The sequence below is a fragment of the Colobus angolensis genome, unplaced genomic scaffold (assembly GCF_000951035.1).
Source record: "Colobus angolensis palliatus isolate OR3802 unplaced genomic scaffold, Cang.pa_1.0 Scaffold244, whole genome shotgun sequence".
In the NCBI taxonomy this organism is placed as follows: Eukaryota; Metazoa; Chordata; class Mammalia; order Primates; family Cercopithecidae; genus Colobus; species Colobus angolensis.
The window spans coordinates 392562-406463 of record NW_012115644.1 but is presented as its reverse complement, the minus strand read 5'-3'; the positions used below and the strand labels follow the sequence as shown (position 1 = coordinate 406463).

The 13902-nt window shown below is 33.6% G+C and overlaps 1 protein-coding gene across 4 annotated transcripts in view; it reads left to right on the top strand.

Annotated features, from left to right (window-relative positions):
- TBCK (TBC1 domain containing kinase) overlaps nt 1-13902 on the top strand; it is a 248808-nt gene that overhangs the window by 131654 nt on the left and 103252 nt on the right. For all 4 annotated transcript variants that reach the window (XM_011945712.1, XM_011945713.1, XM_011945715.1 and 1 more), the window contains one exon: nt 811-986. In XM_011945712.1, the coding sequence (XP_011801102.1) occupies nt 811-986 (176 nt within the window). The remainder of the gene's footprint in view (nt 1-810; nt 987-13902) is intronic.

Below are 13902 nucleotides of genomic sequence, written 5' to 3'. Positions count from 1 at the left end.
AACAGCCTGGGCAACATGGCGAAACCCCATGTCTACTAAAAATACAAAAAATTAGCCAGGCGTTGTGGCACAGGCCTGTAATCCCAGCTTCTAGGGAGGCTGAGGCATGAGAATTGCTTGAACCTGGGAGGCCAAGGTTGCAGTGAGCCGTGATTGCGACACTGCACTCCAGCCTGGGAGACAGAACAAGACTATCTCAAAAACAGGAAAAAAAAAAAAAAAAAATGGGAAATGCTGAATTGAGATTCTGAAAATTTTTTCTAATTATTTTATATCTTATTTAATGGCAGTAAAACTGTCAGTTCACTTTACTAGAATTCATTCTGAATCAAAATCAACATCTTCTATATCTTTTGTCTACCTATTCCCAAATTATACTCTCCCCTCACAACTTTCATTTTACGTTGGAAAAGTGGAAACATTAATTCAAAATAAATTTGGCAGATTTTTAAATAAGGAGATGTGTTATATTCTGTGACTTTTAAATAATGATACTCTGAAATATACAAACATATATACATATATATATTTAGATAATTCCAAGTAAAAGACGCACATGAAAACATAAGTAGATACATTTACAAATATATGTAAGCAAATTATACCATCATTTCCATCATTCCAGTATTTCCATCAATCCAGTCATAAATATGCTGATTAATATCTACATTGTTTCTTTACTAATTTTTTTTTAATAACTTATCATCTTAGCCATATTTAGATATAGTCACTTAGGAGAGATGCTGTTTGTTACTTTAAAAGAGCAATCTAAATTCTATACATTTGGTTTTTTAAAACATTTCTATCTAGAAATTGACATTGAACGCTGTGTGAGAGAATCTATCAACCTGTTTTGTTGGACTCCTAAAAGTGCTACTTACAGACAGCATGCTCAACCTCCAAAGCCAACTTCTGACAGCAGTGGAGTCAGAAGTTCGGCACCTTATTTCTCTGCTGAGTGTCCAGATCCTCCAAAGACAGATCTGGTATGTATTTGCGGATTTAGTTTACGAAGTCTAAAAGGAGATGGATGTTAAAATTAATATACCCTAGTATCATTATTGCTCTTAATGGTGTCATTTATGTCCTTTTAATGTAGCTATTTTCTAACATGTGATTAGATTCATAGAAATGTTCCAGAAAACCATTATATCTATTTGGTTATAGAGTTAGGAAGATTGTTTTGATGTATTTCTCCAGGTAGCAAGTTTTGCTTTTTTTGTATGCATTTGTCGTATCTGTTTATGTATCAGTTGGTTATACAGTGAGAGATTACAGAAGCAAAGAAAGAATTAAAAAAATAGGAAAAGAGTTGTTAATAGAGCAGGAACTTGTTGTTGGTTGACAGAAGAAACAGCATTTTTAAAACTGTGCACATGTAGGTGTTTCAACATTATCATTCTTATTAAACACAGTTTATAAATATGGTCAACAAAGCTTTCAGTTATAATAATTCATACATTTCAAATATTCTAATATTATCATAGTATCATAATTATTTCCATGAAATTGAATTTCAGTCAGTATGTATGTATTGCTTTTCAGATATGGCACTTTCTATGATTTTATTTTTGTCCCCAAATATATGAGTACATTCATTTGCACATATTTCCGTCACAATCAAATTATATTAAGGTCACTTATAAACATGACCCTGCTTATGATTCAATACAGAGCAATTTCAATAATTATAATCTCTGCCTCTAGATATATAGATGATAGAGAGGGAAACAGCTAAATGATTACACATATGAAAGATTATAAGACATTTCTAAAATACCCTGAGAGAGAAAAGAATAAGAACCCACACTTATAAATAAATATTTGCATTATAGTTTTCCAAAAGTAGTAGTTTTCTTCTGCCTGCCTGGAAGAAAGTAAGTTCTCAAATATTAGAAATTTTCAGCTGAAGATATTACCATGTAATGAATTTTGGTGGGAGAACTCATTTGTCAGTAAATGATAAATGTTGTTCTAGATCAGGGATCCCCAACCCCCAGACCACAGACTGGTACTGGTCACAGGAACCAGGCCACACAGCAGGAGATGAGTGGCAGGCCAGCCAGCAAAGGTTTATCTGTATTTACGGCCACTCTCCATTACTCGCATTACTTCCTGAGTGCCACTTCCTGTGAGATTAGCAGCAGCATTACAGTCTCATAGGAGCAGAAATCCTCTTGTGAACTGCACGCGTGAGGGATCGAGGTTGCACATTCCTTATGAGAGTATAATGCCTGATGATCTGTCGCTATCTCCCATCACCCCCAGATGCGACAATCAAGTAGCAGAGAAACAAGCTCAGGGCTCCCACTGATTCTATATTATGAAGAGTCATGTAATTATTTCAGTATATATTACAATGTAATAATAATAGAAATAAGGTGCACAATAAATGTAATATGCCTGAATCATCCCAAAACCATGTGCCACACCCTAGGTCCATGGAAAAATTGTCTTCCATGAAAACAGTCCCTGGTGCCAAAACAGTTGGGGACCACTGTTCTAGATGACCTGTAAGATAGCTTGAAACTCTGAAATTCAGCAATTCTGAATACAAAGTTATTTAATAGTTTCTTTGTTTCAAATTTTGAATTATATCCTCTTTGTGACAGAAAAACATTTGTTAAGAAGACTGACTTCTCCATTTTATTGTCTTTGTTCCTTTCACATATGAGTTGCTTTTATTTATGTGGGTTGATTTCTGAGCTCTCTATTCTTTTCCATTGATCTATTTGTCTGTTCTTTTGCCAGTAATATGTTGTTTTGATTTATAATTTGTCTTGAAGCTCAGAAGTGTCAGTCTTCCAACTCTGTTCCTTTTTAATACTGTATTGGTTATTCTGAGTCTTTGTTTCCAAATAAACTTTAAAATTAGTTTGTTGATACCTACAAAATAACTTGCTGCTATTTTGATTGGGATTACACTGAATCTACGTATCAGTTTGGGAAGAACTCTTGACAATACAGGTTGATTATCTCTTTTCAGAGATGCTTGGGACCAAAAACACTTTTGGTCCCATTTTATTTGTTTTGATTTTGGAATATTTGCATTATACTTTACTGATTGAGCATTCCTAATCCAAAAATACAAAATCCAGAATGTTCCAATGAGTGTTTCCTTTGACTGTCATCTTGGTATTCAGAATGTTTCTGATTTTGGAACATTTTGGATTATGGATTTTAGCACTAGAGATATTCAACGTTTATTGAATCTTCCTATCCAGGAAATGGAATATTTTTTTCATTTATCTAGTTGTTGGATTTCTTTCATCAGATTTTTATAGTTTTTCTCATTTAGATCTTATATATATTTTGTTAGACTTACATCTAAGTATTTGATTTTGAGGAATGCTGTTGTAAATGGTATTATTTTTTATTTCAAATTCCATTTGTACATTGCAGGTATACAGGAAAGCGTTTGACTTTTTATATTAACTTTGCGTCCTGCTACCTTACTGTAGTTACTTATATTAGCTCCAGTTTTTTGCTCAGTTCCTTCAGATTTTCTACATATATGATCACATTATTTGAAAAATAATTTATTTCTTCCTTGCCAATTAGTACACCTCTTATTTTCTTTGCTTGTGTTATTGCGTTAGATACGACATCTAATATAATGTTAAAAAGAAATGGTGAGAGGACATCCTTGCCTTGTGCCTGGTCTTAGCAGGAAAGCTTCTAGGGTCTCGCCAGAAATTATTGTGTGAGCTGTAGGTTTTTGTAGATGTTTTTTACAAGTTGAGTAAGTTCTCTTTTATTCCCAATTTGCTGAGAGATTTTTATCATGAATGCATGTTGGATTTTGTAGAATGCGTTTCCTGTATCTATTTATATGATCATGTGAATTTTCTTCTTTAGCTTGTTGGTGCAATGAATTACATTAATTTTCATATGTTAAAACAGCCTTGCATGCCTGGGATAAATTCTACTTGTTCATGGTATATAATTTATTTTATACATCGTTGGATTTGACTTTGATAATATTTTGTTGAGGATTTTGGTATCTATGTTCATGAGCGATCTTGTTTTCTTGTAATGTCTTTGTCTAGTTTTAGTATTTAGGGTAATGCTGGCCTCATAGAATGAGTTAGGACATATTCATTTTGCTTCTGTCTTCTCAAAGAAATTGTAGATAGTTGGCATAATTTCTTCCTTCAGTCTTTAGTAGAATTCACCAGTGAATCCATCTGGCTCTGATACTTTCTTTTTGGAAATGTTATTAATTATTGATTGAATTTCTTTAATAGATGCAGGCCTATTCAGATTATCTAATTCTTCTCATGTAAATTTTGTCGTATTGTGTCTTTCAAGCCATTTTATCAAGGCTATCAAATTTATGGGCATAGAGTGGTTCATAGTATTCCTTTGTTATCATTTTATTGTCTGTGGAATCTATACTGAGATCTCCTCTTTCATTTCTGCTATTTGTAATTTGAATAATCTCTCTTTTTCTTAGCTGGTTAAAGGCTTATTGATTTTATTCATCTTTGCAAGGAGCCAGCTTTTGGTGTCATTGATCTCTTTGATTTACTGTTTTCAATTTCATTGATTTCTGCTCTGATTTTTATTTTTCTTCTCACTTTGAATTTAATTTGCTATTCTTTTTCTAGTTTTCTAAGGTGGAAGCTTAGATGATTTTAGCACTTCCCTTATTTCTAGTATATACCTTCAAAGCTATGCATTTTCCTCTGAGCATTGTTTTTGCTGCATTCCAAAAATTTTGATGTTGTGTTTTCATTTCCATTTAGTTAATATTTTGACCTATTTATTAATTAAAGGTGTTTTGTTTAGTCTCTAAGTATATTGGTATTTATTCTCTAAGTCTAATAGTTTGTAGCTAATTCAATCAACTGTATATATATACATACACATATATATACAGTTCTATATATATATATATATACAGTGTGTATATAATATATACACACATACACCCTATATATGTGAATAAGTTTATCTCTTTCTTTCCAGTTATTATGTTTCCAATTGTTTATTGTCTATTGCTTTGGATAGAACTTCTAGTTTAAGAGTAAGTAGACTCACTTGTTCCTGAATTTAATGAAAATGCTTCTAATTTAATCATTAAGTTTGATTTTTTTATACTCAATTATTGAGACAATTATTGTCCCATCTTTTTTGTATTTCTGAGTGTTAATCATGAATGTTAAATTTTATCAAATGCTTATTTTGTATTAATTTAGGATTATTTCATCTTTTATTGTGATAATGTCTTACATTATTGCAATTTCTTATATTTGATGATCATTACATTTCTGAGATAAAGTCTACTTAGTGGTCACTACCAAAAAGACATACTGGCTATATTTGTTTTGCTAGTTTTTAAAAAAAATTTATGCATCTATGTTTATAGATTAGAAAGGTCTATAATTTTCTTTTCCTTTTTGTCCTTGTCAGGCTTTGATCTTAAGATTATATTACCTATTGGGTACTGTGCTCACTACCTGGCTGACAGGAGTCACCCTAAACCTCAGCATCACACAATATACCCTTGTGACAAACCTGCACATGTACTCCTAAATCTAAAATAAAAGTTGAAATTATTTTTTAAATTTTATTTATTTCTTCTTTTGTCTGCTATTTAATCATTTTCTATAAAAGGAATTATCTCTTTTATATAAATTGAGGAAACTTGTCTGAAAAAGCACTTCTATAAGTTCATGTTGTTTGAAAAGTATTTCTATTTAGTTAACATGTTTATTTTCTCAAAATTTTTTCTAAAAGTACCTATTTTAATTTTTTATGTTTGTAGAATTCTGTACATAAAAATTTTTAATTTTTGTTCTCTTTTATCTGAAATGTTGTCTACATTTTCCATCCTAATATTGTTTACTTGAAAGTTAAAATGTGTTAGTATAATAGAAAACAGGTACAAAATAATGTATGCATGCTGTAAAAAGAACATTTATTAAAATTAGGATCATCAGAATTCAGGTTCATATTAGATATTCTTATGTTTGAGTCAAAAACAGATTTTAAAAGCGGCTTTTATAAATTGAAATAAATTGTACTCTGTTACTAGTATAATGGAAGTTTAAAAGTGGATATTAGAAGAAAAATCAATTATACTTTTATTTCTGCATGCATCTGTTGTGTTTATTCCCTGAAGCAGAGTTTTATAATAGAGAAAGCATGAGCTTTGCTGTTAGATGGACTTGGTTTCAAATTTCAACCCTGTTCCTTTTTCATTGTATAATCTTGAATAATTCACATAACCTCTCTACTTCCCTATTTGTAATTGTGAACATACTTAAAATAATACCATCCTGGCAGGGTTACTTTAAGAATGATATACATAAAGCTCCTAATTCAGTGTCTAGTGCATAATAAGCACTCCAAAAGAGTAAAAAACCATTATTACATGTTTAGTAATTAACAGTTAATTTTTTTACTTTGCAGTCTGCCCAAGAACTTTATAACAGTCTTCTATATTTAAATGATCTGTACAAAGGACATGATGTTCTAGTATTCTGTTTTTCCTCAGCTATGTTACCTCATTACTATCACTTTACATTTAGAAACCACTATAAAAACAGTGCGGAGAGTAAGGATTAGGGAGGCTGGGTTTTCAAAGAAGGAATCTTTCTGGCAGTTTTACCTCAGTAAATTCAGTTTCAAATTTCACTTTGACCTTTACTTCTTAGTCTTAATACTATTTTCATCCCTAAACTAAAGAATTGCCAAAAGAATTATTTCATCTAGTGCCAAAGTCTTTCCCATCAGTTTTCTCTTAAGTAGCTAAAACTGCTTGAGAATTCTGACTGAAGTTTGTTAATTGAAGAAAATAATAAGTAAAGATATGTAATCTTGGTTAATAGAATGAATGTTTTTGAACGGAGTGTATTTTGGAAAAAACTCTAGTTAATCTTTGATTTTTTCAAATGCATTTCTTTTTTAAATTTTAATCACATATTTACAACTGGTATAACTTACATGCAATATGTAAATAAGCAATAATTATTAAGTTCTTTTTAATACCTCATTATGAATACATATACTAACCCAAGATTTTATTAAATAAATTTTTTTATTCACATGATGCTAACTGCTTGTATATACTATTACCATAAAAATGATAGCATTTATTGCATTACCTTCAGTTTACAAGGTATGCTTTCAGTGTAGATTAAACATGAGCTTACTGTAGATAAAATCTTATTTAAAGCACATTTTTATACTTTTGGTTCAAATAGTTTCCAAAATTCAAGTATAAATGTCAGTCTACAAAGTTTAATCTCAATAATAACAACACTACTTTTTAGAGTTTGAATAGTTTAAAAATAACACCACAGTGCTTTATGATTTTCAGGTACCCAGGTACGTTATTTTATCTGCCCCTAAACAAATCTCTGAGATGTTTTATCCCTATTTTAGATGTAAAGAGATTCAGAAACCTTACTTAATACAAGTTAACGTATAAATTGCCATTTTATCAGTACTGTAAATATGTTTTTCACTCTTATTTATTGAAATGTATATATTAATATATATCATATCCTACTGTACACTTGGCTTTTCAAGCATTTTTTAATTTTTCTCTATTTCTCTAGAAAATACATTAATATATACTCATGCAATCATCTACATACCTACTCTTAAAAACTAGCCGGGCGAGGTGGCGGACGCCTGTAGTCCCAGCTACTCCAGAGGCTGAGGCAGGAGAATGGCGTAAACCCGGGAGGCGGAGCTTGCAGTGAGCTGAGATCCGTCCACTGCACTCCAGCCCGGGCGACAGAGCGAGACTCCGTCTCAAAAAAAAAAAGAAAAAGAAATCTTTTTATAGTAAGGACAAGGAAAAGTACAATTATGTATCCTTTTTTTGCTAACATATTGAGAGTAAAATGTTAACCTAAAGGAGAACTAAACACTGTCTGCTGAAATTATTTAGAGCAATAGATGCATTGAAAACAAAAAGGTTAGTTTTGCATCCATTCTTTTTACTGGTTCCATTCTTCTGCCATTATCTAATGTATCTAATTTTGGAGCCATTATGATAGGCACAATTTCAGTGAAAGATGAAGACTAGAAACCCTGGCAACTACATATAAGAGTAAAGTGTATCAGTCCTCTAGAAGTTAAGTAGAAGACATTTTATAGAAAATAATATCTTTTGAAATTTGTTTTTCCATAGTAATGTATAATCTTATTCTACCATTGGCCCAAAAAATAAGCAAATAATAATAATAATAACAATAATAATCCAACATAAGAAAATAAGGGATAGTTAGATTTGGGGATAGGATATCGAAAGACCTTGATTTACTGGATTAAAATATGATTTTTTCTTTCTATATTCCAAGTGTAAAGAAGGAGAAAGCAAACAAATTCCTAGACAGAAATTGATATGGTTTGACTGTGTTCCCATCCAAAGTCTGATTTTGAATTGTAGTAATTCCCATGTGTCAAGGGCAGGACCAGGTAGAGTAATTGAATAATAGGGGCAGTTTCCCCCATACTGTTTTCGTAATAGTGAGTGAGTTCTCGTAAGAGCTGATGGTTTTCTAATGGACTTCCCGCTTTGCTTGGCTCTCATTCTCTTTCTTGCCACCATGTAAAGAAGGACATGTTTGCTTCCCATTCTACCATGATTGTAAGTTTCCTGAAACCTGCCAAGCCATGCTGAACTGTGAAACCTCTTTCCTTTATAAATTACCCAGTTTGGGGTATGTCTTTATTACAGCATGAGAACAAACTAATATATTAAATTTGTACTGGTAGAGTTGGGTGCTGCTATAAGGATTCCGAAAACGTGGAAGTGATTTTGGAAGTAGGTAACAGGCAGAGGTTGGAACAGTTTGGAGGGCTCAGAAGAAACATGAAAATGTGGGAAAATGTGGAGCTTCCTAGAGACTTAGAATCCTCAGAAGACAGGCAGATGTGGGCAAGTTTGGAACTCTCTAGAGACTTGTTGAATGGCTTTGACCAAAATGCTGATAGTGATATGGACAATGAAGTCCAGGCTGAGATGGTCTCAGAGGGAGATGAGGAACTTTTTGGGAACTGGAGTAAAGGTCACGCTTGCTATACTTTAGCAAAGAGACTGGCAGCATTTTGCCCCTGCCCTAGAAATATGTGAAACTTCGAACTTGAGAGAGATGATTTAGGGTATCTGGCAGAAGAAATTTCCAAGTGGCAAAGTGTCCAAGAGGAAGCAGACCATAAAAGTTTGGAAAATTTGCAACCTGATGATGTAAGAAAAGAAAAACCCATTTCCTGGGGAGAAATTCAAGCCAACTGCAGACATTTGCATAAGTAATGAGCCAAATGGTAATCACCAAAACAATGGGGAAAATGTTTCCAGGGCATGTCAGAGACCTTGACAGCAGCCTCTCCCATCATAGGCCTGGAGGCGTGGGACAGAAAAAATGATTTCCTAGGCTGCTGCTACTCTGTGCAGTGTCAGAACATGGTCTCCTGTATCCCAGTGACTTCAGCTTCGGCTGTGGCTAAAAGAGGCCAAGGCACAGCTCAGACCCTTGCTTCAAAGGGTGCAAACCCTCAGTCTTGCAGTTTCCCATATGGTGTTTGGCCTGTTGGTGCAGAGAAGTCAAGAATCAAGGTTTGAGAACCTCCACCTACATTTCAGAGGATGTATGGAAATGCCTGGATATCCAGGCAGAAGTTTGCTGGAGGGGTAGAGCCCTAATGGAGAACCTCTGATAGGGCAATGCAGAAGGGAAATGTTGGGTCAGAACTCCCACACAGAGTCCCTGGTGCACTGCCTAGTGGAGCAGTGAGAAGAGGGCCACCGTCCTCCAGACCTCAGAATGGTAGATCCACCAACAGCTTGCACTATGCATCTGGAAATGGTGCAGACAGTCAACACCATCCTATGAAAGCAGTGGAAAGTGGGGCTGTATCTTGCAAAACCACAGGGGTAGAGCTGCCCAAGGCTGTGGGTGCCCACCTCTTGCATCATCATGACCTGGATGTGTGACATGAAGTCAAGAGAGATCATTTTGGAGCTTTAAGATTTGGCTACCCCACTGAATTTCAGACTTGTATGAGGCCTGTAGCCCATTTGTTGTGGCCAATTTCTCCCATTTGAAATGGGTATATTTTTCTATTGCCTATACCCCCATTGTGTCTAGGAGGTAACTAACTTGCTTTTGACTTTACAGTCTCATAGGTAGAAGGGACTTGCCTTGTCTCCGATGAGACTTTGGACTGTGGACTTTTGAGTTAATCCTGAAATATGGCTTTGGGGGACTGTAGAAAAGTGTGACTGTGGTTTGAAATGTGAGGACATGAGATTTGGGAGTGGCTGGGATGGAAACATGTAATCTAACTTTTAAATAAATGGAATCATAGCATTTGTATTGTTTCATGTTTCATATTTGCATCTTACAGTTACCGTGTCTTACAGTTTTTAGCTCCAGCCCAAACTTCTCTTCTCTTCTCTCTTTTTTTGCTTAGCAATATGTCTTGAAAGTCTTATGCACACACACACAGACACATACACACACAGACACACACACACGCAAACACCTAATTCTGGTTAACAAGCTGCAAACCATTCCTTGGTACAGAAATGTTATCGTGGTACTAATACTATTATATGTATACCTCAAATGCAAATAGCTAAGTTAAGAATGTCTTCTCAGTTTACAACACATTACAATTATTGGACTGGGTCAGACACTTTCTCCTATTTCCTTTTACTTCATTCTTTCCACCCTGACCCTGACTCCTTGGTCTCTCCACAAAGTCATTTATAAAACAGTGGTTTGCGAATGTTGATGTATATTAGCCTCTCTAGGAAAGCTAAGAAAAAATGAAGCCACTCTTTGTTTAAAGGATAGACCCTGAGCCTTTGTGTTTTTAGCTTGTTCTCCGTGAATTCTAATACTGGTTGCTCTGGTATAGTTTATATAGGTTTCTGAATATGTGTAAACCCTTTTAAGTTAAATATATATGCATTTATGTGTGTTTGTAGGGATCTTGCCTAATTTTTTATTGTGATAAAAATGCACATAACATAAAATTTACCACCTTAACCATTTTAAGTGTACAGTTCAGTGATATTAAATACATTCGTAATGTTGTGCAACCATCACCACCATCTATCTGTATAACTCTTTTCATCTTGTGAAACTGCACCTCTCAACTCATCCCATAGTAATTTCTTATTCTCCTCTCCTCTCCACAACAACAATTCTACTTCTATCTCTATGGTTTTGACTACTCTAAGTACCTCACAGAGTTGGAATCATATAGTTTTGGTCAGAATTTTTTTTTCTTCTTAAGGCTAAGTAATATCCATTGTGTATGTATACCACATTTTGTTTATCCATTCATTCATCAGTGGACACTTGAGTTGCTCCCACATTTTAGCAATTGTAAACAATGCTACCATGAACATGGGTGTATAAATATCTCTTCAAGATTCTGGTTTCAGTTCTTTTTGGCATATATCCAAAAGTGGAATTTCAGGATCATGTGTTATGTATCTTTAGTTTTTTGAGGAACTGCCATACTGTTTTCTACAGCGGCTCTATCAGTTTACATTTTTACCAACAGTGTGCAAGGGTTGGTTTCAGTTTCTTCTGAAACTTGCCAACACTTTTCTGTTTTGATTTTTTTCTTTCTTCTTTTTTTTAAATAATAAATGTTAAATGGAATCTCATTGTAGTTTTGATTTATATTTCCCTAATGATTAGTGATAGTGAGCATCTTTTCATGTACTTCTTAGCCATTTGTATATCTTCTCTGGAGAAATGCCCTTGAGTTGTTTCTTTTTTCGTTGAGTTTTAGGAGTTCTCTATATATTCTCGATATTATTCTCATATTAAATATATGATTTGCAAATATTTTGTTTCATTCTGTAGGTTGCCATTTTACTCGGTTGAGTGTCTTTTGATGCACAAAATATTTTATTTCACAAAGTTCAATTTGACTATTTTTTTCTGTGTTACCTAGGGCTTTCGTATTATCTCCTAAAAATCAAGTGCCAACTCCAGTATCATGAAGCTTTTGCCCTATGTTTTCTTCTAAGAGTCTTATAGTTTTTAGCCATAAATTTAAGTCTTTGATTTAATTTTTGTACATGTTATTAGGTGAGAGTTCAGCTTCATTCTTTTGCATGAGGATATACAGTTTTTCCAGAAACATCTGCTAAAAAGTCTGTCCTTTATGCCACTGAATGGTCTTAGCCACCCTTCTCAGAACTTATTTGACCATTTATAAGAGGGTTTATTTTTGGCTCTAGTCTATTGGTCTATATATCTGTCTGCCTTTATGCCAGTATCATACTGTTTTCATTACAGTAGTTTTGAAATAAACTTTGAAATCAGGAAGTCTGGCTTTGTTTTTTTTTTTTCTTCAAGATTGTTTTGTCTATTTTGAGTCTCTTGAGATTCCATATGAATTTTGGAATAGGTTTTTCTATTTCTGCTAAAAACATCATTGGTATTTTGATAAGGATGTATTGAATCTGTAGGTGACTTTGAGTAGTATTGATATCTTAACAGTATTATATCTTTCAATCCACAAATGTGGCTTGTGTTTTCATTTATTCATGTCTTTCTAAATTTCTTGCAGCATTCTTTTGTTGTTTTCATTGCACAAATCTTTCACCTCCCTGGTTAATTCCTAAGTATTTTATTCTTTTTGATGCTACTGTAAATCAGATTGTCTTCATTAATTCCTTTTCTGATTGTTCATTGTTAGTATATAGAATACAGGATTTTTTGTCTGTTTTTTTCTGTATCCTGCTACTTCGTTGAATTCCATTATTAGTTCTAACAGTGTTAGAACTAATCTTTAAGGTATTTTATATATATATAAGATCATATCATCTGCAAACAGATAATTTACTTCTTACTTTTCAATGTATGACTTTTCTTTTTCTTGCCTAATTTCTCCAGCTAGGACTTCCAGTACTATGTTGAAAATACATCCCAAAAGCAGGCATCCTTGTTTATTCATTATGTCAGAGGAAAAGCTCTCAGCCTTTCACCATTGAGCATGTTTGCTGTGGGTTTTTCATATATGACTTTTATTGTGTTGAGGAACTTTCCTTCTATTCCTAGTTATTAAGTGTTTTTATCATGAAAGGGTGTTTGATTTTGTCTTTTTTTTGGCATCAGTCTAGATGATAATGTGTGTGTTTTTTGTTTTTTTTTTCTCTCTCTCCATTCTGTTAATATAATGTATCATCATATGGATTGATTTTCCTGTGATGAAACATCCTTGCATTCTAGGAATAAATCCCAATTGATCATGCTATATCATTTTAATATGCTTTTGAATTTGATTTGCTATTTTGTTGAAGATTGTTGTTTCCATATTCATAAGGGACATTTGTCTTTAGTATTCACTTTTTGTAGTGTCTTTGTATGGCTTTGGAATCAAGGTAATGCTGGCCTTATACAATCAGTTAGGAAGTATTCCATCCTCTTCAGCTTTTTAGAAAAGTTTGAGAAGGATTTGTGTTCTTTAGATGTTTGGTAGAATTCACCAGTTAAGCCATTAGGTCCAGGACTTTTCTTTCTTAGGAGATTTTTTTATTACGATTCAATTTCCCTGTTAGTACTAGATCTAGTTAGATTTTCTCTCTCTATGATTTTAGCCTTGGTAAGCTTTGTGTTTCTAGGAACTTATCTACTTCATCTAGGTTAGTGGCTTCATTTTTGACTCCTGCCTTACCTTCCAAATTTAATCAATCAAAAACTTTTGTTTATTTATCTGTATACTTCTCTCCAATTCTGCTGACAATATTTTACTCATGTTCACCATGATTACAGGTATGTGCTACCATACCTGGCTAATTTTGTATTTTTAGTAGAAGCAGGTTTCACCATGTTGGCCAGGCTGGTCTTGAACTCCTGACCTCAGGTGATCCACCCACCTCAGCCTCCCAAAGTGCTGGGATTACAGGCATGA